General features: G+C 56.9%; 2 protein-coding genes across 11 annotated transcripts in view; one reads left to right on the plus strand and one right to left on the minus strand.

Annotated features, from left to right (window-relative positions):
- Positions 1–3,785, plus strand: part of LOC149867844 (long-chain-fatty-acid--CoA ligase ACSBG2-like) — a 56,975-nt gene extending 53,190 nt beyond the window's left edge. For all 4 annotated transcript variants that reach the window (XM_090037427.1, XM_090037428.1, XM_090037429.1 and 1 more), the window contains one exon: positions 1,223–3,785. Coding sequence is in view for 1 of the 4 variants with exons in the window: in XM_090037429.1 (XP_089893555.1) it covers positions 1,223–1,254 (32 nt within the window). In the remaining 3 variants the exon portion in view is untranslated. The remainder of the gene's footprint in view (positions 1–1,222) is intronic.
- Positions 3,786–10,856: 7,071 nt separating this feature from the next.
- LOC149867845 (long-chain-fatty-acid--CoA ligase ACSBG2-like) overlaps positions 10,857–27,205 on the minus strand; it is a 40,926-nt gene continuing 24,577 nt past the window's right edge. For 3 of the 7 annotated variants that reach the window (XM_090037434.1, XM_090037435.1, XM_090037433.1), the window contains 7 exons: positions 26,606–26,726; positions 25,670–25,819; positions 19,632–19,711; positions 12,872–13,139; positions 12,458–12,675; positions 12,112–12,251; positions 10,857–11,867 (listed from right to left, as the gene is read on the minus strand). In XM_090037434.1, coding sequence (XP_089893560.1) covers positions 11,464–11,867; positions 12,112–12,251; positions 12,458–12,675; positions 12,872–13,139; positions 19,632–19,711; positions 25,670–25,747 — 1,188 coding nt within the window. In that variant the 5' untranslated portion in view covers positions 25,748–25,819; positions 26,606–26,726 and the 3' untranslated portion in view covers positions 10,857–11,463. Of the gene's footprint in view, positions 11,868–12,111; positions 12,252–12,457; positions 12,676–12,871; positions 13,140–19,631; positions 19,712–25,669; positions 25,820–26,605; positions 26,727–27,205 lie in introns of those variants that run through there. The other 4 variants (XM_090037437.1, XM_090037436.1, XM_090037439.1 and 1 more) reach the window with 4 other exon arrangements.

The raw sequence follows: 27,205 nt of genomic DNA on the forward strand, positions 1-27,205 counted from the left end.
AGACCAGCGGGTTAATATATACACTGACTCTCGCTATGCTTTTTCTACAGTCCATGCACACGGACTATTGTGGAAAGAAAGGGGTTTCATTACGGCCTCTGGGAATAAAATTGCTAATGGCCCCCAGATTATCAAGCTACTAGAGGCTCCACCAGCCTAAAGAGGTAGCAGTCATTCATGTGCGGGCCCATGGGAAGGCTGCTGAGGAAAAGCATAAGCTTGGAAATGCAAAGGCTGATTCAGCAGCAAAGGAAGCTGCATTTATTGGGGGAGAAGCGGAGGAGGTATCCAAGCAGGCCATGTCCCATGCCATATGGCCAGACATCCAAGATTTAGTCCCACAGTATTCCCCTGAAGAAGATAAATTTGCACAAAGAGCTTGTGCAGAAAAGAACTCCCAGGGGTGGTGGATAGTACCAGGAGGGAAAGTCATGATACCCAGGCCATTGCTTCGGGAGGTGCTGCAACAGCTCCATGCAAGAACCCATATGGGAGGTTTGGCCATGGGTGATCTAGTGATCCGCCAAGCAGTAGCTCCAGGGCTATATGTAGAAGCTCAGCGCATTGCTACCAAGTGCATCACATGCCAGAAAGTAAACCCCCGAAGGAAACCCCCTGTGCCAATGGGAGGTAGACCCTGGGCAGCGTACCCTGGACAGGCATGGCAGATTGATTTTGCCGAGCTCCCACGGTCCGGACATCACGGGTTTTTACTTGTCATGGTAGACCAGCTCTCTGGTTGGGTCGAGGCCTGGCCCATCAGGACTGCCACTGCAGCTACAGTAGTGAAGTATTTGTTGCAGGAGATCATTCCCCGGTATTCCCTGCCTGAGTCCATTGAGTCGGATCAAGGACAACACTTCGTGGGAAAGGTGGTTCAAGAAGTCGTGCAAACTCTCAAGGTTACTTGGAAATTACACACACCATGGAAACCACAGAGTTCAGGACAAGTGGAACGCATGAATAGGACTTTAAAGACTTTGCTCACCAAAATCTGTATTGAAACATGTCTTAAGTGGCCTCAAGCATTGCCGCTCGCTCTTACTTGCATTCGAAACACTCCCCGACGGGGCCTTAAATTGACCCACTATGAAATTATGTTTGGCAAGCCCCCTCGAGTCTTACCTCCTGGGATGCGAGAGAATGTAACTTTTGAATTAGGTAATAGTAAGCTTCATATGTACGTTATTGCTTTGCAATCTGTCTTGTTTTCTCTTCACAGGTATGCAGCCTCCTTTCAGCGCCTGCCTTTAGACGTACCGGTACATGACTTCTCCCCGGGAGACTGGGTCTTGGTGCAGCGGTGGAAAAAGAAACCTCTGACTGAGAGGTAGAGTGGCCCTTTCCAGGTACTTCTAACAACCCACACCGCTGTAAAGATTGCTGGCCATGACCGTTGGATACACCATACCCGTGTGAAACGACATCCACAAGCATCAGAGGACATCAACTCCCAAGACGAACTCACTCCGGAAGCTGAGTCGTCTTCTGAACAAAAAGCCAGCAAGTGGAGCTGTGAACCTACTGGTGATCTCCAAGTGCGCCTAAGACAGCTGAATCAAAGTTCAAAAAAATTAGACTAGAAAGTAAAAGGAAAACATTTAGGCTGTGTTTGATCTCATAAAAGGGAAAATATGGTGGGAATCTTAATGTGCCTTGTTGTTATCTGCATAATGAAAGAAGCAAGATTGCGTAGCCTTAGCCGCTGGCCTATGCCCCCGCTTTCCCCAATTGTTTCCCCAGGGACAAATTTGTATGTTGACATGATGGAAAGAATTGCAGGTACTTTTAATCTTACCAACTGCTGGGCCTGTGGGGGGCTTCGGGAGGCCGGAGGCCAGTGGCCTTGGAGGGCTTTTCCTTTGGCCCCGAAATGGCTAGTAAGTAGTAAGGCAGATGTTAAAAGTACTAGTCAAAAATGGGATGAGAACCACAGTTGGGAACTTTCCCAAGTGGCATTGGGAGAGTATTGCATCAGTAATAATGGTACAGGAAAGAGGTTGGGACACAGCCGTTGCATATGGACTTTAAAAGTAAGGTGGATGAACCTTACAAAATTAGAACGGCTTTATTACCCCAATAGCCCAGGGTATAATCGGCTAGTGTGGCAGCATCCTAATGGAACAATTGTGTGGTTTAATAAGTATTGGAGTGCCACAAATCGAAGTGATGATCGGACAGATTGTACAGACAAGAACCAAGATGGGCTATGGGAATGTTCCATGAAAGGAGGCCACGCAGTTGCTGGTCCTTTGGGTCCAAAAGGAGGCTTGGGGTTTCCCGAGATGCACTATGGTTGGGCCCCTCCAAATGCCACCAATAAAGAAAATAGGGCCTTAAGAGGATACTATTGGATTTGTGGATGACGGGCCTATACAATACTACCACAGGGGTGGACAGGAACTTGCTATATGGGAGTAATTGTACCAGCTTTCTTTTTGTTACCGTCTGAGGTTGGAAATAAGCTGGGAGTCTCTTTGTATGATGATTGGAAAAGGGCCAAGAGAAGTATTGATGTAAGTTTGACACAGGGTAGCTCCCAAAAGTGGAAGGAGGATGAGTGGCCTCCTCAGAGGATTATTGAGTATTATGGACCAGCCACATGGGCTAATGATGGGAGTTGGGGATACCGGACACCAATATATATGCTAAATAGAATCATCCGGTTGCAGGCAGTCTTGGAAGTAATTACTAACCAGACCGCCACTGCTCTCGAGTTATTGGCCCGACAGAGTTCTCAGATGAGAGCAGCCATATACCAAAATCGGATGGCCTTAGACTATTTACTTGCAGAGGATGGCGGAGTCTGCGGAAAGCTCAACCTTTCTAATTGTTGCCTCCAAATAGATGACAACGGGAAAGCGGTCTTAGAGATTGCCAAAGAGATTAAGAAAATAGCCCATGTACCAATACAAACGTGGGAAACCACATGGAATAAGGACTGGTGGTTTCAATTATTTGGAGGACCCTGGTGGAAAAAAGTAGGGTTTGTGCTTTTGTGTGCTCTAACTGGTTTGATTTTTATCCCTTGTCTCATTCCTTGTCTTACTAGATTGATAACCACCACGGTAGAAGGAATGCAGGTCGCAGCAGTCCCTCTAAAAGCACAGACTGTAGCAAAAGTCATGGTCCTCAGAAAAATTCCTCGTAATTATCTTGATATGCCCAAATGAAGTAAAGATCAGAAAGCATCTTGAGGGGGGAATATTGTTAGAAATATTATTAAAAATGCATTATCAATAGCTGTTAGCTCCCATCAATAGTGTTGTCCTCTGAATAAGCACGGCTGCCAGCCCTCCTTGTCTCCTTAATGAGAGAGGGAAGGGGGGGTTGGAAACTGAAGGAAAAACTCCAAGAGCTCTTTGTACTAAGGTATCACTCTCTCTTTGTTCTGCAAATTTACTATCTCTTTGTTACACTAAATCACACTTTCTTTCATGGCTCCCACATTCTTAGGCTAAGATAAGAATAATTGCAATCTTAGCCTTGAAGTTAAACCCTTCATAACCTCGAGTGCTTTCTGGGCAAGCGCAATAACCTAATACATATTAAGCCTATCCGCCCTGCATACTTAAGTAGTTAATTATAATACACATGGGATGCATGATCTGACGTATTCACATGCATGTTTGTATGAACCGGAAATGAGTTGTAAGAGTTCCTGCTTCTGTACACGTGCCAGAAGAGAGGGGATAAAAGCCTGCTAATGATTGTGCCCGGGAGCAGAGGGTTTTGATCTTTTGTCTTCTCTCTCTGACCCTATTTGCAAATATATACCTTTTGTCTCACCAACAATGTGTGCCTAAGGATTATTATTCAATGAGCCTCCAAAGAAACGAACCATGATTTTTACATCAAAACCACCCTGATGTAGCAGGCAAACTGAGCTAGGCTTTGGCTTTTTGACCATTGCCCAGACCGTCCTGGAACTAAGCAACAAAATCGAGGAGATGCCTGCTGTGGCCCTGGGAGGTGTGAGCGCCCTGCCGACACTAGGCGAGCAAAGCACAACAGTTTCCATGTAAGGAATGTGGCTGGCACAGAGCCAGGGGATTGGACCATTCGGGATAAGAAAGTTACGAAGGTGATGGACAGACAAAGGAACAGGTGTGTTTCATGTTGCCACACTGGGGAGACAGGAGCAACGTTGCAATTCTTGTTCAAACAACAAGGAATCCAGAAATGAACTTCCCACACGCCCAGCAGAGGATCTGAGGCCTGGTGCCCGCAAAGGGCACTGCTGTAACATCTAAGGAACCACTTGCCAGATCATATTATGCAGAGGAAAACTGTAATAAAGCCTAAGGATTGCTATTCAAATTCACTTGAGACCAAATCAGACGAGGGGCCATGTCAATCCTTGGGGTCTCTGGTAAAAGGGATCCTAGGGGCAACACTGATGTGCAGGAAGACTAACACGTACAGAAGGCGACAAGCTTGGCTTAGCAGAGAACTCTCCCATGAGCTTCACATGAAAAGGAAGCTGACAACAAGTGGAAGCCTGGGCAGATGACTAGGGAGGAGTGTAAGAGCAGTGATCAGGCAGGCAGGGATGAAGTCAGAAAGGCCAAAGCGCAGTTAGTTTTGCAGCTAGCAAGTGATGTGAAGTAAGCCTGTGTGAAATTTTGCCACCCGTTTTGTTTCAATGCTGTTTCAACTCATTTCAAGGTCAAAACAGCAAAATTGAAACAGAACAGATATAGTCGAAACAGCCTTGAAACAAAATGAGGCAAGTCGAAAAGTTTCTTCGCTTTGATGCTGTTTTGATGTTTCGGCCATAGGCTATCATGGGGAAGGTTGAAACAGCCTATAACTTTCTCATTTCTGGCCTGATTTGGATGAAATTTGCAGGAATGGTAGACAGGTGGAGTGCCCCAAGGAAAAACAAGGACCAATGGTCATAAACTCCTCCAAGCCCATTTTAGGCTGCACATAAGGAAAAATTTCTTTACTGTCCGAGCCCCCAAGACCTGGAATAGACTCCCTCCAGAGGTGGTGCAGGCACCTACTTCGGATTTATTCAAGAAATGCTTGGATGCTTATCTTGCTGGGATCCTTTGACCCTAGCTGATTTAGATTTCATAGATTTCATAGACATTAGGGCTGGAAGGGACCTCGGGAGATCATCGAGTCCAGCCCCCCGCCCAAAGGGCAGCAAGTCAGCTGGGGTCATAGGATCCCAGCAAGATAAGCATCCAATTTACTCTTGAAGGTGTTCAGTGTAGGTGCTTGAACCACCTCCAATGGCAGGCTGTTCCAGACCTTGGGGGCTCAGACAGCAAAGAAATTCTTCCTTATGTCCAGCCTGAAACGGTCTTGCAGGAGTTTGTGACCGTTCGACCTCGTCATCCCTTGGGGCGCTCTGGTGAACAGACGTTCCCCCAGATCCTGGTGGTCACCCCTGATAAACTTATAGATGGCCATCAGATCACCCCTGAGCCTGCGCTTTTCCAGGCTAAAGAGTCCCATGGCTCTCAGCCTGTCATCGTAAGATCTGTTTTCCTGCCCTCTGATCATGCGCATGGCTCTCCTCTGGACTCTCTCAAGCTTCTCCACATCCTTTTTGAATTGTGGAGCCCAAAACTGGACGCAGGACTCCAGCTGCGGCCTCACCAAGGCCGAGTACAAGGGGAGAATGATGTCCCGGGATTTGCTCGAGAAGCATCTATGGATGCAAGCCAGCATTTTGGTCGCTTTACTAGCCGCAGCATCGCATTGCAGGCTCATGTTCATCTTGTGGTCAATGATGACCCCCAAGTCTCTTTCTTTTGTAGTGCTAGCCAGCGTAGCACTGCCGAGCCTATAAGGGTGCTGCAGGTTTTTCCTCCCAAAGTGGAGAACCTTGCATTTTTCGGTGTTAAACACCATGAGGTTCTCGTCTGCCCATTTGCTGAGCTTGTCCAGGTCAGCCTGGATCACCCGCCTATCTTCTGGCGTGGATGCTTTGCCCCAAAGTTTGGTGTCATCAGCGAACTTGGCCAGTCCACTCCTGACTCCAATGTCCACATCGTTAATGAAGATGTTGCACAGGATGGGTCCCAGGACAGAGCCTTGAGGGACCCCACTGGTCGCAGGGCACCACGATGAGTGACTGCCATCGATTACAACCCTCTGAGTCCGACCATGGAGCCAGTTTCCCAGCCAGCGGATCGTGGTGGAGCCAAGGCCACAACTGGCCAGTTTGGCCAAGAGGTGATCATGGGATACCAGATCAAAGGCTTTTTTGAAGTCAAGATATATGACATCAATCTCTTCTCCCTTGTCCAGGTGATAGGTCACCTGGTCATAGAAGGAAGTGAGATTGGTCAAACAAGACCTACCCGCAACAAACCCGTGCTGGCTATCCCTTAGGATGTTAGCCTGGGCCAGTCCCTCAAGGATGGCCTCCTTAATAAACTTTTCTAAGATCTTCCCCAGGATAGAAGTCAGGCTAATGGGCCTGGGGCAGGGGGCTGGACTTGATGATCTTCGAGGTCTCTTCCAGCCCTAACGTCTATGAAACCATCCTCTAACAGTTTATGGCCATTGTTCCTTGTCCTCCCCCGGGGCCCAAGTAAATGGTTTTTCTCCCAGCTGCCAAGATTCAACCCTTACATACTGATAGAGAGCCACCAAATCCCCTCCCAGTCTTCTCTAGCCCAGGCTGAACAGTCCCAAACCCCTTCCCCAGTCTTTCCTCCCAGGGTTTGTCTTCCAGGCCCTTAATCATCCTTGTGGCCCTTCTCTGGACCCTTTCAAGATTCTCCACATCTTTTTTGAAGAGAGGCACCCAGAACTGGACACAGGACTGCAGCTGGGGTCTCACCAGCAGTGAGTAGAGAGGAAGTATCACTTGCTTAGCCCTGCTCACAACGCATTGGCTAATACATCCCAGTATGCTATTAGCTCTTTTGACTACAGCCTTGCACCGGCAGCTCAATTTCATCCTGTGATCAGCCATAATCCCAGGGTCCCTTTCAGCCATTGTGCTGGTCAGGACTTCTCCTCCTAACCTATATTCATGTTGCTGGTTACTTCTCTCCAGATAAAGCACTCTGCATTTATCCTTATTGAACTGCATCTGGTTCTGCTCTGCCTGCCTTTCCAGCTTGTCCAAGTCTGCTTGTATCTGCATCCTATCTGCTAGCATGACCACTTTCCCCCATAACTTAGTATCATCTGCAAATGTGGCCAGCATGCTTTCCACATCTTCATCTAAATTGTTGATAAAGATGTTGACCAGCACAGGGCCAAGAACCAAACCCTGCAGGACACTACTGGCCACCTCCCACCAAGATGATACAGACCCATCCACTAACACTTTCTGGGTTCAACCCCATAGCCAGCTCCAAACTCACCTGACCATGGACTTTGCCAGCCCACAATGTCACAGTTTTTATATATGAACATCATGGGAGACCATATCAAAGGCCTTTTTAAAATCCAAGGATATGACACCAACCACATCTCCCATGATCATAGAAGGAGACAAGGTTGGTCAGACATGACCTGCCCACAGTGAAACCATGATGGCTATTCTTCAGCATCGTGCCTCCTGCTAGTCTCTAACAAATGGACTTCTTGATATTTTTTCCCATAATCTTACCTGGTTTTGAGGTCAAACTCATTAGTTTATAGTTTCCCAGAACTTCCCTCCTCCCTTTCTTAAATATTGGCACAACATTGGCCCTTCAGAGATACCCCTGAGAAATTGAAGCACTGGGTCAAAAAAAATTTCATGAGGTACAACAAGGACACATGCAAAGTCCTTCACTTTGGACAGAGCAATCCCATGCACTGGTACAGGCTGGGGTGACGGGCTGGGCAGCAGCTCTGCAGAAAAGAACCTGGGGGTGACATGGGACAAGAAGCTGAATAGGAGCCAGCAGTGTGCCCTTGGTGCCAAGAAGGCGACCAGCATCTTGGGCTGCACTGGTAGGAGTGTTGCCAGCAGATCAAGGGAAGTGACTCTTCCCCTCTATTCTGCTTTGGGAGGCCACATCTGGAGTCCTGTGTTCAGTTTTGGGCACCCAGCTTCAGAAGGGATACAGACACATTGGAGAGACTCCAGCAGAGGGCAATGAAAATAGCTGGAGGGCTGGGGCACATGACTTGTAAGGAGAGACTGAGGGAACTGGGCTTATTGAGGCTGCGGAAGAGAAGACTGTCGGGGATTTGATAGCAGCCTTCAATTCGCTGCAGGGGAGCTCCAAAGAGGATTGAGCTGGACTGATCTCAGTGGGGGCTGATGACAGAAAAAGGAGCAGTGGGCTCAAGTTGCAGCAAAGGAAGTTGAGCTTAGATATTAAGAAATACTCTCTCACAAGGAGGGTAGTAAAGCACTGGATCAGGCTCCCCAGAGAGGTTGTGGACTCTCCATCCTTGGTGGTTTTGAAGACCTGGGTAGACAACGCTTTGGCTGGGATGATGTAGTTGGGGCTGGTCCTGCTTTGAGCAGGGGTTTGGATTAGATGTGACCTTCTGACGTCCCTTCCAGCCCTCCTTGTCTATGACTCTGGGTTTGAGAAGAGGCTGGACTGCCACAGGTCAGGTATGATGTAGGAGGAGCAGTGCCAGGAGTCCACTGTGAAGCCCAAGAGCTCCCACACCTGCATCACTTGGAGACCCTGGAAGAGCTCTGCAGCGCAGGGCAGGGGGAGCTTGGAGAGGATGGTGCTGAGCTGCAGCAGAACCGGGTACGGCTCCACAACCGCTTTGCTCATGACACAGGGTGGAGGAGATAACGGGTGCTTGGCAGGGGTGAGGTGATGGGCAGGGGAGTCCTGACTGCAGCTGGAGTCTGCCCCAGGCGAAGCTGCATTGGCTGAGGGTGGTGGGCTTTGCTGCTCACCAGTGGCACTGTTACAGCTGTGACGATTTCTTCACCTCCCCCAGAGGTGCTGGGTGCTGGCTGTGGCGGCCAGTAGGGGGCGCTCCTGCGTTGAGCCGCCCACCTTCCCGGCTCCGAGTGCCTCCCTGGGCGCCTCGTGTCCGGCCGACCCCCTTCCTGGAGCGCACTCGCTAGCCTGGGGTAACGTAGCTGCCACCACCCCGAGAAGGGACTGTCTCGGCCATGTCCTCGGGGAAACACAGGCCTAAAGTCCTACGGGTACTCGACCCAGTACAGGCACTCGGGGCGCTTCCCCAAGTCAGGGGCCAAAAAGGAAAGTCTCCCTCAGTCCACAGATCTAAGGGGTCTCTTGGGCATAATTTAGACCCACCCCTCAAGTCTCCCACACCAGTCACAAAGGAGAACTTTATTGATTACAGGGGTAGGGTGAAAATAGGGTAGAGGATAGAGCGATATCATAGAAATCCTGTAGAGCAAAACAGTCTGGCTGAGGTAGCCTTTTGATCACATCTGAGTTACTGCCAGCTAGATATCTAACCAGATCTCAAGTAGCTTACTCACAAGCATCATCCCGAGGCTGTTGGAGATCCCCTCTGGAGGCAGGCTGTTCCTCGCTCATGAGTTTTGGGGGAGAGAGCCAGTTTCAGATGGTCAAGCTCCTCTCTGAGTCCCCTGCATGGCTGCTGCCCCCTCCTCCTGGGCAGTCCTAACTTATATAGCCCCTGTGACCTCGTTCACCTGGTCCAGTGGAGGCCAGCGCCTGTTGGCTGTCGGCCAACCAATTTGAAATACATCACTAGTTGCCAGGCAGACTCCAGCCCCCCAGGTAGATGCCCCCCACCCAGGTAGCTGATACCAGTCCCGTAGGCAGAGGGAGCAGGTTTCCCCCTCCCTCAGGACTGTATCCAGCTCAGGTTACCTAAAGAGATAAGGTAAGAGTGCGTCTCCTCTGCTGGGCCCATCCTAATCACATTGTCACAGCACAGAAATTTTGGAGAGAAACAAAGGTGGCTTCCTGCCACGCTGGCTGCAGCCCAGGATGGGGACGGGGACTGGGCTGTGCCAAGGCTCCTGCTGGGATGTTTACTCGGAAGATCCTGTCCGGGAATCTTGCCTCTCGGCTCAAGGCCAGACCGTGGAGTTGCAGGAATATCAACCCGTGATGTGGCGGGGGTCTTGTCTCGCTCTCTATGGGCACAAGGGGCTGAGGAGGGGCATGGTCCTCTTCCTGGAGCCACTCAGGGGATACTTGTGGCCACAGGACACTGACAGTGCCCTTGTGCCCTTGCTTGACCTTCAGCAATTCAGGCTGTTCCTAGTGTTCTGGGCTCTGTGCCTCGCAGTGACACAGAAGAGCTGTTCATGCAGTTTTAAAGATAGGTTAGACAAACTTTCTAGAGCAGTTTGGATAGTGATGATCCTGCTGGGGCAGGGGAGGACCAGAGGTGATGTCCTGAGGGCCCTTTCTCCCCTATTCTTCTATGGTTGGAAGTGCAAAGTCTAAAGGCACTTATGCCTCAAATGCAGACTGGGGGCTAGGCAGGCAGCAGCAGTGCAGGACAAGGCCGGGAGATTATAGAGGATGGAGAAGCTGATATGAGACCCCAGAGTGTAGGGCATACAGAGTAGGGCCATGGGGCAGGGGTGGGCATATTGTTTGGGGAAACTGAGGTTTACAGTACAGAGACTCATGTATTACAGGCCCCAACAGGACTCAGTCTCCACTGCGGCAGAGACCCTCCAACAAGACGGCCTGTCCCAGGGTACCACAGCCTGTGGGGTGCAGGAGGATTCCCAGAGACACTGCTCCAAAACCCCAGAACAGCTCGCCCGTGGTTGCATGGCAAGTGGGAGGGGAGGACCCATCAGCCCCTGCCATCACTGGCCCCTCTAAGTGCCATGGCCCCATCCCTGACACACATTTTAACCCCCTCCCTGGATGCCATGGCCCCGAGCCTGACACTTAGCCCCACCCCCGCCTGGCTCTGCCCCCCAAAGAGTCCGGACACAAGTTGCTGCTTCCCCATAGTTTATTGTCCTGCTGCAGGGGGGAACGGCTGGGCTGGGCCAGGCACAGGCCCCCAGGCCAGTGTGGCACCGGACCCAGAGCTGGGGTGCGGGGTACAGGTGCTAGTCCCAGTAGCAGCCTCCGATCTTGGCCTCGTAGGTGCCTAGGACCACCTGACACTTCAGCTTGGCTGTGGGACCTGCCTTCAGCAGGGGAGAGCATCAGCACTGGCCCCACGCCTTATGCCCTGCCCTCTGCCCTTTCCCGGCCTGCCATGCCACCACGAACTGGTAGGCTGGGCTGTGCCGGGGCCTTGCCGTGTCACCCATGCAGGAAGCTTCCAGCCAGCCCGGCTCGAGATCCTTCCCACCTGCACCTGCCCTGATCCCCAGGACATAGGCCAGGCAGCTCCTGCTGGCTGCAGGAAGGCTCCCAGGGCCCTGTAGCGGCTGGATGCTGGGGCAGCCCCAGGAGCTGGAGGTGGGTGGAAGGCGGGCAGGCTCCCTGGCTGGAGGGCGTAAGCTGGGCATAGCCAGCTCCTCGTGCAGGTAGGAGTCAGCCCTCGCCCCCAGCCCTCACCCCTCTTGGGCGCCTGCTGCGCTCGCAGGGTCCTGGTGCCCAGCACTCACCCAGCTCCCCGCCGGCGATGGAGAAGTCCCGGGGCAGCAGGGCCCACTTCTGCACGCGGTGGGCGCGGGACGGGGCGCGCTGGTTCACCCGCTCCACGCCCTGCTGGATGGCCTGGTACACGGCCGGGTCCCGCGTGCTCAGCACCTCCGACACCCGCGTGGCCCGGCTGCCCAGCGCCCGGCAGAGCCGCACGGCCTCGGGGCTCAGCTCGTCCAGGGGCGCCCCCGACTCCGGATCCACCTCGCACTGGGGGAGGGGAACCCGTCACACGAGGGCAGGGGGGCAGCCGGTGTGGGCGGTGGGAACGTGAGTGCCGACCCTGCTGTGGCAGCCATGGCTCTCCCAGGGCAGGCGCTGGGTGTGGGTGAAGGGCAGACGTAAACCATGGAAGGGCAGCAACTACCCATGCACAGGAGAAAAACAGAACAGCACGGGGTGTTAAGTCAGCATGGACCCAGGACCAGGGGCTGTGGCTGTGTTCAGTGGGCTGGGGCCAGGAGCTGCCCTTCCCTACAGTAGCTATGCCCCTGCTGCCCCCATGGGCTGCCCAGTGAGTCCACACCAGAGGACACCTACGGCCTTCCCTGAGGGACCCATCCTGCTTGGGACACTGGGGGCAGCCAGGGCCCCGAGGTGTCCCCACCTTCAGAGTGAGCAGCAGGGACAGGAACTTCCTGCCGTCGCCGACCAGCATCGCGTTGCTGACGATCGGCACCTCCCTCTTCACGGCGTCCTCGATGGGCACCGGGGCGATGTTCTTCCCGCCCGCCGTGATCACCAGCTCTGCAACCGGCGCAGCGTCACGGGAGGGCAGAGCCGTGGCAGGGGAAGCCCCGGGACAAAGGCAGGGAGGGTGGGGGTGGCAGGGGGCAGCGACAGGACACAGCAGAGCGATGCTTCCCCTGCCACCCCTCTGCACCAGGCCCTGCAGCCCTGCACCACCCCCGCCCCTCGCACGCCCACCCACTCCAGTGTGCGCCAGCCCGTACCCTTGATCCTGCCCACAATGTGGAGGAAGCCGTCGGGGTCGCGGCGTGCAAGGTCCCCCGTGTGCAGCCAGCCCTCCTCGTCCAGCGCCGCCCGTGTCGCGGCCTCCATGCCCAGGTAGCCCATGAAGACGTGGCGGCCCCAGCAGCACAGCTCGCCGGTGCCCTCCGCGTCCGGCTGCTCGATGCGGGACCTGCAGCCTGGCAGCTCCTTCCCGCAGCTGGAGGCAGCGCCCGCACCCTCAGTGGCAGTGGAGGCTGTTGGGGGGGCAGGACCAGCTCCCCGAGGTGCTCCCTGTCCTGACCCCCCTTCACCTGCACCCCCAGCTGAGAGCAGGGGTGCTTGTCCCTGCCCGTGCCAAGTGCTCAGCCGTCACTAGCGCCTGCACACCCAGCCTTGCGCCTCTGTCGCCGCACCTGCCGCTGCCCCCACCCCCTGGCCCTGCCCCACCTGAGGATGCGGGAGGACTGGGGGGTGCTGGTGGCGTGTGTCCCAGTGCTCTCAGTCAACCCGAACATGTCGAGGATGGGCAGGCGGAGGCTCATGAAGAACTCCAGCGTGTCCTTGGCGGTGGGCGCTGCCCCGGTCAGCAGCAGGGCGCAGCGCTGCAGCCCCAGCTCCTCGCGCACCTTCCTGAACACCAGGCGCTCGGCCAGGGCGAAGCCCCAGGGCACCGAGCCGTCCCTGTGGGGTGGAAGAGCAGGGCTGAGGCTGCAACGGACCACAGGGCTGGGCTGTGGGCACTTTGCTACGCTTCCAGGGTGTCCTGGGCCGCTAGGCTGGCATCATCTGCCCTGGATGTTGCCTGCCCAAGGATTCATAGTTGATAGTTTCACAGTTTCATAGTTTCTAGGGTCGGAAGGGACCTGAGCAGATCATCAAGTCTGACCCCCTTGCTGGCTCCTACCTTGGAGGTCTTTTAAGAGGAGCACCAGAAGACATCAACTAAAAACAGTCTGGATTGGAAGCTGTCCTGAGACTGGGCTCTGTGGCAGAAAGCCACGTTTGTTTCTCCCCAGATTCTCTGCCCTGCGACAATGAGATTAAAATAGGCCAGCACAGAGGAGTCACACCTCAGCCTGTCTCTTCAGGTGACCTGAGCTGGCTGCAGTCCTGAGGGAGGGGGGACCTGCTCCCTCTGCCCACGGGACTGGCATCAGCCACCTGGGTGGGGGGTTTCTACCTGGGGGGCTGGAATCTGCCCAGTAACAGGTGATGCATTTCAAACTGGTTGGCTGAGAGCCAACCGGAGCTGGCCTCCACTGGACCAGGTGAATGAGGTCACGAGGCCTATATAAGTTAAGACGGGCGAGGAGGCGGGCTCTTCGGCCATGAGGTGAGGCAGCAGCCATGGGGGGGACACAGAGAAGCCTTGCCATCTGAACCTGGCTCTCTCTCACCCCAAAACTCATGAGCAAGGAACTGCCCGCCTCCAGAGGGGAACAGCACTGGCCTCTGGAAGACGCTTGTGAGTAAACTACTCGAGATCTGCTTAGATATCGAGCTGGCAGTAACTCAGATGCGTGCTCAAAAGGCTACCCCAGCCAGACTGCTCTTTAGGATTGTTGCTCAGTCTTGTACCCTATTTTCACCCTACTCCTGTAATCAGTAAAGTTCTCCTTTGTGACCGGTGTGGGAGACTTATTGAGGGGTGGGTCTAAATTATGCCTAAGAGACCCCTTAGGTCTGAGGACTAAGGGAGACTTCACTTTTGCCCCCTGACTTGGGGAAGTGCCCCAAGTGCCTGTACCGGGTCGAGTACCCGTCGGACTACTAGGCCTGTGTTTCCCTGAGGACACAGGCCCGGGAGTGAGTCCATTCTTGGGGTGGTGGGGGCAACGTTACCCCAGGCTAGCGAGTGTGCTCCGGGAGAGGGGTCGGCCGAGCATAAGGCGCCCCCAGAGAGGCATTCGGGTTCAGCTCAAGCTGAGTGGAGCTGCTCCCAGAGCCAGGGGAGGAACCCTGCCCAGGCCCAGCTGAGGCCTGGGGGAGGAAGTTTTAAGCAAGGGGGAAGGTCAGGGAGCCGCTGATCCCAATCTCCCCAGGCAAGGCCAGCTCATGGATGGCCTTCTGTTGCTCCACCGGCCTCTCCAGCACCAGGTAAGTGGAGTCCCACCGAGTCTCCACGTCCTGGGTGATTCTGCACTGCGGAGCATTTAGCTCTGCTTGCTTGTCCCGCAGCATCTTGCCCCCCTTGATACTCCGGTGGAAGCAGCCTCCCACCTTCCTGCATCTGGAAACAAGCCTGCTGGTGTTGCTGGCGCCATCACCGGCAGCCCTGTCCCCCTCCAAGGCATCGCTCACAATCGGATGTAAATTGTGTGCCACACAGCGAATACCAGCGAAGTTGGCATCACGGACTGCCTTGCCCACATTGGCCCCGTTGTCGGTGACCATGAAGCCGCGGATGAGCTCAGCCTGCCCAACGCCCAGCCGCCCCTGCAGCATGCGGTTCATGGCCCCCTTACCTCTGCTGCTCTGTGGGACTCATCCATCACCTTGGCGTGAAGGAGAGCCCACTGATGGCCTGACGGCCACACCAGTGCCCTATGTGGGAGGGGTACACATGATCTCCACCTGGCTGCTCCAGATGCGCGAGGTGAAGTGTACGGTCACCTGCGGACTTGCCTCGTGCCGCTCCTCCCACAAGTGCTCCCTGCATGCTTCGTATAGGGGGGCACCACTGTCCTGCTGAAGGTGGTGTGTGTGGGCACCTGGTAGGATGGAGCCAGCAGCGCCTGGAGCCGCCTGAGTCCTGGCCGCTCAGCAAAGGTGAAGGGCTGGCCATCCAGAGCAAGCATCTCCCCAGCGGTCTGGGTGACCTTGCTCACATTTGCAACAGGTCCCTTTTGCCCCCCATGTTGCAGGGTGCCCTGCCTCTGCTGCAGGGGGACGGGGGCTGTGGGGCGAGCGGGGCCGTTCCTGCAGCAAAGGGGTGGTACCTGCGGAGATGATTCAGCATCATGTGCTTTGTTCCCTTGCCCTGGCTGATTTTGGCTCAGCAGTGCACGCAGACAGCAAACACGGGATCATCTGCCAGCTCATAATGATCCCAGTCCATGTTAGGACTAGGTCTTTCTCGCTGGCGTGCGGGTGCATCTGTGGATGCTGCTGAACTCTCTCCCTCTCCGGCAGTCAGAGGCACAGCAAGAGAAAGAGCCGAGTTGCCTGCACCTGCTCAGAGGCACCTTCTGAAGCGCCTCGTGGCTTGAAAGCAAAAACCGGAGGGGTGTCAAGCACAAACTCGACTGATTCCCCCTCCTTCCCCAGAGCCTCCCTTGCCAGGGCACTGAGATCCGCATCCAGCGCCAGCTCTTCTTCTGGCGCGGGCAGGCTCAGCATCGGCAGTGCCACGGGGTGGAGCGGGTTGCAGTTATGGTGGGAGAGGTTGTGGCTGCCGTGTCTGGACACGAGAGAGTCTCGGGCACAGGCAGTGGCTCTGGTGGTGCTGCTGCTCCCCTCTCCTTACTGCTTGTAGCAGCCTCATCCCTTGTAGCGGGAGGAAAGAGGCTGCGTCTGAGTTTGGTGGGGGGAGAAACTGCAGCTCTCCCGCTTGCAACCCCCCTTGTTCCCCTTCGTGCAGGCTGGCCAGTGCGGCCACCCGCCTTTCCACCCCGCTTCATAGTGTGCTCCTTCGTATGTAAACTGGGACCTCGAAGAGTGCTGTGCGCCTCGGGGTAGATTTCTGGATGTCATCTCACTGTGTTTGTGTGCGTAGATAATATATTGAGAAGCGTTGGTGTGGTGGAAAGAATGAATGATGTATAAATATATATATATATATATATATATATATATATAAACTAAATTCCTGTATATAGAATAGATCCTAGGCTACTACTAACCCGATCCAATATAAGCGTAAACTAATATGAAAAGTAGTTATAAAATAAAAGCACCAAGTTCTCAGAAATCCCTGTTGCTAGCGTTGCAAGCAGGGAATCTGTTGAAGATCAGGGCTTCCAGCCGTCGCGGTCTGACGCAGCGGTGCTGGAGAGCACCAGCAGCTCAGAAACGGCCCGAGGCAGAAAGCAGGGAGCAGAAAAACTGCCGCCTTTTCTGCATTTTCGCTGGCCCTCCCCCAGAGCACTGGGATTGGATGGGATCTCAGAGAATGCTGACAGGTCACTGGCCAGCCACACGTGTCAGTCATGAAAGCTCTCCTTCCCCCTCTCCCCCTCCCGCCCTTACTTTCCTTCCCCCCCCCCAGGGAGTTCAGTATAGGCAAGTCAATATTTGACCCTTGTCGAATATTTGACCCGCGCTGTTAATATTCGACTTCCGGTATTCGATTTGACAGCTATTCGACCAGCTGCTATTTGACTCGACTTTCACTTTTCAGGGTCGAATATGTTGAATATTTGTCGAATCAAATATTAAGTTGAAGCTTTGCACAGCCCTAGTAGCCAGTCTCCCACCCACTGAACCATCAAGCAGCTGAGCCCACAATCTTCTAGTTTTCCCACAAGGATATTGTGGGATACTAGATCAAAAGCCTTTTGGACGTCTAGGTATATAACATTATATTATACCTTTTCTTTTTTATCACTGTGAGAAGTTCTTTTAACATATGGCAATGGCCTTGTTACTAGCCCCAATTAATTGAACTTGACACTAACCAGCTGAATCAGAGGGACGAAAAAGTTGGATATAGTAATGAAAGGTGATAAGGAAGACCAATGAACAATGCCCAAAGTAAGAGGCTGGAAAAAGGCCAAATTAAGAGGTGTGCTTGTAATGGATCTGTTAGACAAAGAAATATGTTGATGGAATAAAAGATGGACAGCATGCTGACTGCAGAGAAACCAATCCGAAAGCAAAAAGCCATCAGAGAAACAAAGCTGAAAAAAAGCATAAAAGGCGGGAGCAAGGAAGTTCATTGCTGTCATCATAAATCCAGCCTTCAACACCTGTCTGGAAGTACCTTTTGTTTCCAGGAACTGAGTGGTCATCTTTTGTGTTGAGCAAAGTAATATCTGAGATGGGGTGAGGTTATTGTACTGAATGGTTTTCTCTCTGAATATAAAAACTGCTAAGATAATACTGGTTGTATTAATAAAGTTCGACTTTGATTTTAAGGCACTGAGTTGTCTGATACTGAGTTTTCTGGGACACCGAGTTGTCCAAGCTGTTGGATTGCAAGACACTGAGTTTAAGTGAAACTTCGATTTTAGGACACAGTGGTCTTCATTTGTATTTCATGCTCCATTTAAGGGTTAAGTGTGCTTTAACGAACCCGGAGCACTGTGGCAGGCCAGTAGGGGGCGCCCCGGCACTTTACCCTCCTCCCACCTCACTGCACCCCCAAAAAGCAAGCCTCAAGTGTCTCCCCTGGGGCGCCTATGTCAGGCCAACCCTCCCGGAGCACACCTGCAAGCCTGGGGTACCACCGCCACCACCCAGACTCGGGTGAAGGTCTGGGCCTTGTGCTGCCTGGTAGACACAGGCCCTGTAGACCTTGGGGTTTTGAGTTGATTCTATTAGCAGGAAGCGTTCACCATCAGTCTCCCGTGTGCAAGGAGAGTAAATAGCCGTGCCCACCTTACCGGGTCCTTTCCTTCTCAGGTCCACACAGCGAGGTGTGGTAAAACAGATAGATTTATTGACTGAGGAGGGATGTGAAGGGGAAGGAATACCAATAGCAAAATAAAGAAAGAAAACCAGCTTGAGCAAATCTGAGTGGCTTGTCCACCTGTTGTCATGCAACTAGATTACAGTCAACTAAATTTCTGTTAGGTTTCTGCTAAGTTTGCCAACCGCAACTTGTCGTGCATCCACAGATGCATCTCAAGCAGGGACAAGGAGGTGATCCTCCCCCTCTATGCGGCACTGGTCAGGCCGCAGCTGGAGTCCTGCGTCCAGTTCTGGGCACCGCACTTCAGGAGGGATGTGGACAGCATGGAGAGGGTCCAGAGGAGGCCACTCGCATGGTCGGGGGCAGCAGGGCAGGCCCTACGAGGAGAGGCGATGGGACCTGAACCTGTTCAGCCTCCACAAGAGAAGGCTGAGGGGGATCTTGTGGCCTGTTACAAACTGGTCAGGGGGGATCAGCAGGCATTGGGGGAGTCCCTGTTCCCCCGAGCACGGCCAGGAGTGACCAGGAATAGCGGTCACAAGCTGGCAAAGGGCAGATTCAGACTAGATATCAGGAGGCGCGACTTCACAGTCAGGGCGGCTAGGGTCTGGGACCAACTTCCAAGAGAAGTGGTGCAGGCTCCTACCTTGGGGGGCTTTAAGAGGTTAGATGAACACCTTGCTGGGGTCGTTTGACCCCAGTACTCTTTGCTGCCATGGCAGGGGGTCGGACTCGATGATCTGCTCAGGTCCCTTCTGACCCCAGAAACTATGAACTATCCTGTGCACCTGCCGCTGTCTCAGGCGCTGTCCCGCTCATTGCACGCAGCCCCTGCTGCCACTGCCACCACCAGCCTCCAGCCCTCGGGGTGCTCACGGCCCACGGCAGGCAGAGCCTGCCAGCTGCGTGGTCCCGGCGAGCCCCAGGACTGCATGTGGGTGGGCCACTAGCTCCATCGTGCAGGGCTCATATGCCTGACCCCCACACACCCGGGGATAGCTCGCGTGGAGAACGCGGGAACTGCATGCGAGCCCGGCGCGATGGAGCCAGGTGGACCCCACGCCCTCGCCGGCCCCGGCTCTGTGCTCCTGCTGCCCCATCCCCGGCCCGGGACCCAGGGGGTGAAGCAGCAGCTGGGTGGGAGAGCAGGGCCTGCCCACCACCACTTCCCCGCCACCACTTCTGCCCTTCCCCTGCTGCTTCCCTACCTTGGCCCTTCTCACCCACCCACCACCACTGCTTCCTTCCCCGCACCCTGCTGTGCCACTCACCCCCCACCCCCCTGCCACCGCTGCCGCCCTTCCCCTGCCCACTGCCACCGCTTCCCTACTTGCGGGGCCAGGGCCAGGGCCGGGGCCAGGGCTGTTCTGCGGGGAGGGTGGGAGCGCAGCAGGTGCTGCCCCTGCGGGAGGGAGCGGGGCTCGGCCCCATGCGAGTACGGCGTGGGCAGCCCGAGGCTGGGCCAGATGCAGTGAACCGGTAGGCACCTGCCCGTGGGCTGGATGAAACACCTTGGGGAGCTGTATTTTGCCCACCCCTGGCCTAGATGGCACTCGTCTGCATGTTATGAACCAGTTTTTCTACTTCGGCTCTGCTGTTACCGGCAGCGTCGAGCTTGATGCTGAGCTCGCTGGTAGGATCCGCAAAGCAGCCAGGAGCTTCGGTCTTTGCAAGACAGATCCTGGAACAGTAAAAAACTGTCAACTCAAGTGACAATTCACGCTTATGAGCAGGGATCCGTGTTTTCCATTTCCCATGGAAAAGACAACAGATTCTCCCTTTTACCCGAAAAAAACCGTGGCTTTTTCATTTTAACAGAAAAACACGCGGATTTTACAGTTTTGCAAAGAGCTTTCCGCAGGCGGGCAGCGTTCGAGCCCGCAAGGGGCTGGGGGAGCGGGAGGAGGGCGCTTGCGATGGGAGCGCCACGGGCATGTGCATGCACACGGCCCCAGGCAGCCTGGAGAGCAGCTCTCGCGTGTGAGTCTGGGGGGGCAGCGATTGGGGCCCCCATAGGGAGGGAGCTGGGCAGGGCTGGGGCTGCTGCCCAGCCAGGCAGCGAGTGGGGCTTGGGGCCCGGGGCCACAGTGTGCGGCCTCAGGCCCCCCCGTGGGTGGCTCACGGTGGGGGCTGGTTCCCCGCTGCTGTGTGCACTCCTGGGTGGGCAGGGGGGACCCATGCCCCCAGATCTGTGTGTGGGGCAGGGGTGGACGCGGGCTGCCCACTCTGCTGATCTCCCCCGGGGCAGGTAGGATCTCCAGAGGCCGACGAGAGCTGCTGTGAGCCCCGCGCTGCCCTGGCGAAGCAGCCTGTGCCCACCCCGCAGCAGCGGGGGCAGCAGGGCAGGGTAATGCCCCTTGCCGTGGTGGAGCAGGCAGGGGGCATGTCACCAGGGCAGTGCAGGGCTCACAGTGGCAAGGAGCTGCCCTGCCCTGCCCTGCCCTGCCCTGCTGCACCAGGTCCTGCCCGCTGGGCCATGGAGGCCCCAGGGAAGGGCAGCAGGGTGGGCAGCCCAAGCCTGCAGCCTGCACCCACCCCTGCCCCATGCCCAGATCTGGGGGCACGGGTCTCCCTCCTGCCCCCCACCCCCAGGAGTGCACGCAGTGGCGGGGAGCCAGCGCCCCCCAGCCGAGCCTGCAGCGGGCAGCCCGCACCCGCACCCCCGCACCGGGCTCTGCTCCGCCACGTGCAGGGGCCAGTCCCGCACTCCACTGGCCTGCAGCAGCCGCCACCTCTCGCGGGCGGCCGCCGGGACTTGAGCGCTGCTGCGGGGAGCACGAGGCTGCGGACCTGGGTCCCTGGCCACGTAGCCCTGGCAGCTGGGGGGGGCAGGCAGAGCTGTGGGAGAAGGGCGAGGGGCACCAGCAGGGCCGGGGGAGGATGTGTGTGTTGGGGGGAGCACCAGAAGGGCTGGCGGGGCGGGGGGAGTTGTGGAGGGGGACCAGAGGGCTGTGGCTTGGGAGTGAGGGACCTGGACCTGCCTGCTGCTAGCTAAGGGTGCAGGGGGAGCTCTGATTTTTCCATGATAAAAAACCCAAAACCAAACTGGAGTCAGAAACGGACTGGCCAAGTTCGCCAATGACACCAAACTTTGGGGCAAAGCATCCACGCCAGAAGACAGGCGGGTGATCCAGGCTGACCTGGACAGGCTCAGCAAATGGGCGGATGAGAACCTGTTGGTGTTCAACACCGAAAAATGCAAGGTCCTTCACCTTGGGAGGAAAAACCTGCAGCATCCTTATAGGCTCGGCAGTGCTACGTTGGCTAGCACTATGGAAAAAAGAGACTTGGAGGTCATCATTGACCACAAGATGAACATGAGCCTGCTATGCGATGCTGCGGCTAGTAAAGCGACCAAAATGCTGGCGTGCATCCATAGATGCTTCTCGAGCAAATCCCGGGACGTCATTCTCCCCTTGTACTCGGCCTTGGTGAGGCTGCAGCTGGAGTACTGCGTCCAGTTTTGGGCTCCACAATTCAAAAAGGATGTGGAGAAGCTGGAGAGAGTCCAGAGGAGAGCCATGCGCATGATCAGAGGTCAGGAAAGCAGTCCTTACGACGACAGGCTGAGAGCCACGGGACTCTTTACCCTGGAAACGCGCAGGCTCAGGGGTGATCTGATGGCCACCTATAAGTTTATCGGGGTGACCACCAGGATCTGGGGGAACATCTGTTCACCAGAGCGCCCCAAGGGATGACGAGGTCGAACGGTCACAAACTCCTGCAAGACCGTTTCGGGCTGGACATAAGGAAGAATTTCTTTCCTGTCCGAGCCCCCGAGGTCTGGAACAGTCTGCCAGCGGGGGTGGGTCAAGCACCCACATTGAACACCTTCAAGAGTAAATTGGATGCTTATCTTGCTGGGATCCTATGACCCCAGCTGACTTCCTGCCCTTTGGGCAGGGGGCTGGACTCGATGATCTCCCGAGGTCCCTTCCAGCCCTAATGTCTATGAAATCTATGAAAATACCAAAATTTAGAGGTATTCAGTTTCTATTTTACTGTAGTGACTGAGGCACTGGTCGGATTCCAAATTGCTTTAAAATTGTAAATGTATCAATAAAACATTGTGTTCAATTTATATATATATAAATATATTACTGTTGTTTCCTTTTAATCTCAGATTGTGGGGTTTTTATGAGAGAATTTGCGATTGTTTATCAGGCAAAACCCGGGTCCCCTGTTTGAGACATGTTTTATCTCCTCTGCCCCATGGCTCAGAAACATGGACGGCCTACACCAAACATATCAGATGCCTGCGTAAAATTATTTGGATAAGATGGCAAGACAGTGTGGAAGTGTTAAGTATGTGAGCCGTGGGAACGGTGATTAGTAAGACCAGACTCGGGTGTCAAGTGAAAGCCGGATCGCTGGATCCGTCTGAAGCTTGCGAAGGGTGTAGGACGAGGCAGTCGCTGCGCCGGTGTCGGGATGCTGGCAGGGACGCCGGGGCGTCCTTGGGGGCTCTGCGGATGAAGGGCGGGGAGCGCAGAACGCTGCGGCCGTGAGGGCGAGCCCTGCCTGGGGCAGGACGGTCACTTGCACGCCGGATGCAGCAGACGTCAGAGGCTCATCACCGCATGCACCACACTGTGTAACGAGCAGCGGTGCCAGCTGGACAGCCTCTGTGTTGAGCCCCCAGCCCCACGTCCTCCCAGCCCTTGTCCTCCGCGCCGCCTGCCCGGGGGTTGCCTGTCGCTTCCCTCCGGCAGGCGAGTTGCAGCAAGGGCAGCGCCGTGTCTCGAGCCTTGCCTCTCTCCGCGCCACCAAGTCCTCGGTGTCCAACGGCAGGGCCGGATGAGGCCGGCCAGGCGGGGTCAGTCACTGCCTGGGCAGCCCCGCTGCGTGGCCAGGGCTCGGCCTGACCGCTCCGCCCCCGCGCGTGGACCGGCTGGGGCCGCGGGGAGCGCAGCTCCCGTTTGGTGCCGGGGGGGCCGCCGCCCCCACCAGGCCCCCGGCAGCGCTGAGCCGTGGGCTGTGGGCAGCCGCGTGGCTCCTGCGCTCTCTGGCTGTCCTGGGGCCTGGCCCCGGCGTGGCTTGAGCTCAGCCCCTGCCCTGTGGCTCCTTCCTGGGCTTTGGCAACTGGGCCCCTGACTCGCAGGGCCTGCCCCTGCCCCTGCCCTGCGTTGTGGGCTCTGTCCCTGGACTTCCCTCTGCACCTCGTCACTGGCCCCAGCCGTCCCTTCGTGGCCTAGCCGTTAGGCCGGACTGCCTCTGCCTTGGTGCCTTGCACATGGTCGCTTCCCCCCAGGTTTCCAACCACTTCCCGTTCACGCGGCTCCTCCGTGCTGGTGCGACCCAGGCGCAGGAGGGGGGCCCCGGCCGCGCCCAGGAGCTCGTCCCGTGCTCGTGTTTGGGACCCACCGGGCGCTGTCTGCGTGGCTGTGCTCTTGCAGCCGCTGTCGGGGAGTGTCCACCCCTTGCTAGGACCGTCGGCCGCATTCGGCCGCTCTCGTGCCCTGCGTGAAGACTGCCTCGCCCGCTTCTTTCTGCCGCGGTGTCTGTGGGGCCCCTCCAGGACATCGCTGCCCTTCTAGTCTCTCTGTCTGCCCGGGTGCACCCAGGATCGCTGCTCTTTTCTCGCTGGCCCTGAGCACAAGCCTGAATCTCTTTGCTGCAGCAGGCCTCAGCACGTCTTTTCAAAGCCGAGTGTGGCTCCCAGCAGGCTGTGCCCCTCGGTGCCGATATTCCAGGTGGGGACCGGCGCTGCTAAGTTTCTGTTCGACCCACGACGTCACACTTGTACGAAACAGGACGCTCAGTTCCTCCTGAGGGCTGGGGCAGGCCAGGGCACAGGGCTGGGGCGGCCAGGGATTTGCACAACCAGGCAGCAGCCTGGGACCTGCCCCGTTGGCAGTCATGGGGGTCAGCAGGGACACGTGCAGCTTGTGTGCCCACCACGCTTGTGCTCCTCCAGCTCCTGGCGAAGAGGGCCCCGGGCCTGGGCAGGGGCACCGGGGACACTGCAGTTCCCGCTGTCTCTCCTCTGCAGAGCACGTCCGCATGGCAGCACGCAGGGCAGGACACTGGCTGAAAAGCAGCCTCTGCCGGGCATGGCTCAGGGGGTCGTGGCAGCTCCCAACCCCCAACTGGTGCCACACCGGTGAGAGCAGCCCATTGCGTGCATCCTGCGGCGGGGCTGGGCTGGTGCGCTTGGCCGCGCAGCTGGTCCAGGTCCCGGCAGGAGGTGAAGGATTGCAGGGGGGACCCAGCTGCCTGACTCACGTGCAGGGACCTGCTCTGGGCAGTGCATGCAGTGCCTGGCACAGGGTCGGCCTGGGGCTGTGCGGTGCCAGGGGCATGTTAGCACCACTCTCCACCAGATAGTGCACGTAAAGAAGAATCTGACCGCGGGGCAGACCCTCCCGCCAGGACCCTGCGGGTGGTCCCAGCGCAGCGTCGGCCCAGCCCGTCCCCGCCTCCGTCTGGGCCGCGCCGGCGCCTCGGGGTGGGAGCCCCCCCGGCCCGGAGCCCCCGCCCCACGCGCGGAGCGGCCCGCCAGCTGCCCGGCGCGCGACACCCCCGCGTCTCCCCCGCGCCGGACCCCGCGTCCGGCCCCTCCGACTCGGCCCCGCGGTCTGTCCGACTCGCGGGCACCGCGGCTCGCAGCGCGGCCACCCCCACCCCTGGACGCTTAGTCTCGGTCCCCGCTGCCCTGCGAGCGCCCCTTGTCTCTGCCCCCCAGCACCGAGCGCCCCTCGCCCGGCCGGCCGGCCTGCTCTGGGAGGCGGGGGCAGCACGGCACGAGGCATGCGGGGCGGCCTGTGCCTGTCTTCTTCGCCAGCCACGACCCTCCGGGGCACAGCCCAGCCACTGCCCAGCGGGGGGAAAACTCCTTCCTGGCCCTGCGCAGCCACCAGCAAAGCCCAGCAAGAACCAGCAGGGCCTGGCGCGGGGCTGCTGGGCCTTCCCGTGTCATCCCCAAGGGATCGGGGGGCCCAGCCCAGCGCTCGGACCCCGGCTGCACCGGGGGGCAGGATCGCTGCAGAGGGGCAGGCAGCTCCCAAGGGCTGCGGGGAGGCTCCCGGGGCCCTGGAGCAGCTGGAGGCCGGGGTGGCCCCAGGAGCTGTGGGCAGTGGAAGCTGGGCAGGCCCGTGGCCGCAGGGGTCAGGCTGGGCATGGCCAGCTCCTCCTGGCTGCAGCCGTCAGCGCCAGGACCCAGCCCTCCCCCAGCCCCAGCCCCAGCCCCGAGCCCCTCTCGGGCTCCTGCCCCACTCGCGGGGCCGGTGCCCAGCACTCACCCAGCTCCCCCTACTGGCCCGCCCCAGGCACTGGGGCATTTAACAGCGGCTGGCCTCCCACAACGTGGCCCACCCTGGTGACAGCAGCCTGGGGTGGGGTCTTGGGGTGCTGAAGTAGAGGGGTCACTGGGCAAGCTCCTCCCTCAGGCCTGCTGGCTGTTTCTGAGTGAGTTGCAGCTAGGGTGCTCAGGGGAAAGGCAGGACCATGATGTGGGGCCTCTGGTAGCCTGGGGAGTGGGCCTCAAATGTCACTCACCTTGTATACCACCCAAGCCATCCAGCAAGAGTGCTGGGAACAAAACCCTGGCAGAGGCAAAGTCCACAGCCCAGCACCACCCTTCAAAGCCACCTTCCCCCAGCTCTCCAAATGCTGAGCCAGGGCTGGCAGAGGCACTCACATTGTTGTGGCTGATCATGACACCCTTGGGCACGCCTGTGGTTCCCAAGGTGTAGATCAGGGTGCAGCAGTGATTCATTCACCGGGGGCAGATGATGGAGTCCAGCTGTGAGTCTGGCAGGGTCCTCCCCAGCTCCATGAACATCTCCCACTGCGAGGGAATGAGTCAGTCAGGATCAGGCCATGGTGGGAGAGAGGTGGAAAGGAGCAGCTGCCCCCTACCAGCTGGTGCCATGGGAATGGTGCTGGAGTGGAAGCAGGGAGAGAGCTTGGGTCCCCCCCAAGATGACCCCAAAGAGGCCCCCAGGGGATGAGCCCTCAGAGGAGCCAGACCTGCTCTGAGGCAGGTCGTGCCGTGCAAGGCAAGGCCATGGGACTGAGGAGAGATCAAGCACTGGGTCTGTGCTGTGGTAGTTACTACGAGATGGTGGGGGTTGCTGAATGGTCCATGGGAGGTGTTCCCCTGATATGACAAGTCCATGCCATGTATACTTTGGGTCTCTTCTCCTGCAGCTGGTCACGGTACTGGACGATGGCTTTGAAGTGGGGCAGCTGCTGGTACAGCTGCGGGGACACAGGGATCAATGTGACTCATCAGGGGAAGGAACAACCCCTGACAGCACCCACATCCCAGCACCAGGAGCCCCAGAGCCTGCAACAGCCATAAGGACAACACTGGAGGAGCCACAGATCAGGGTAGGCATGGCTGTGCTGTGGGCTGCAGGTGGGGTAGGGACAGGGGGTCAAGGGAACCAAAAGGGCAAAAGCACCAGGAAGACAACAGCAAAGACACATGCCATGGGAGACAGGGTGACAGGTCAAGGAGGTTCAGGAGGACTGTGCATGGGGCAAGTGGAGGTAGCAGGGAAACATGCGGCAACCTAGGATGTGCTTGTGGTGGAGGGATGCCCATGGGGCAAAGAGACACTGCCGTCACCTGGAGAATCTTGCTGAGCCGCGCATCATCCTCCACCATCACTACATTGGCTGCGCAGTTGGTGGTGAAGTAGCCACAGGCCTCGGGGGAGCTGGTGCTGTAGATCACAACCCCCAGGCCCCTGGAGGTGGGGAAGAGCAGCAGCTGGAGGCCGGGGGCCCAGAGGAGATGCCCCACGAGCCCGGCCAAACCCACTCCAGTCCCACCTGCTCCAGAGCTGCTCAGGGACCGGCCACCTCAGCCAGCCACAGAGTCCCTCTGGCAGGCCAGTAGGGGGTGCTCCTGTGCTGAGACACCCACCTCAGTTTCATAGTTTCATAGTGGGTCGGGTCGGAGCAGATCATCGAGTCCGACCCCCTGCCGTGGCAGGAAAGAGTACTGGAGTCAAAATACCCCAGCAAGGTGTTCATCCAGCCTCCTCTTAAACACCCCCAGGGTAGGAGCCTGCACCACTTCTCCTGGAAGTCGGTTCCAGCTCCTAGCCGCCCTGGCCGTGAAGTCGCACCTCCTGATGTCTAGTCTGAATGTACCCTCTGCCAGCTTGTGACCGCTATTCCTGGTCACTCCTGGCCGTGCTCGGGGGAACAGGGACTCCCCCAA

This window comes from Crocodylus siamensis, chromosome 3, assembly GCF_052110815.1.
Source record: "Crocodylus siamensis isolate JL-2025a chromosome 3, ASM5211081v1, whole genome shotgun sequence".
NCBI lineage: Eukaryota > Metazoa > Chordata > Crocodylia > Crocodylidae > Crocodylus > Crocodylus siamensis.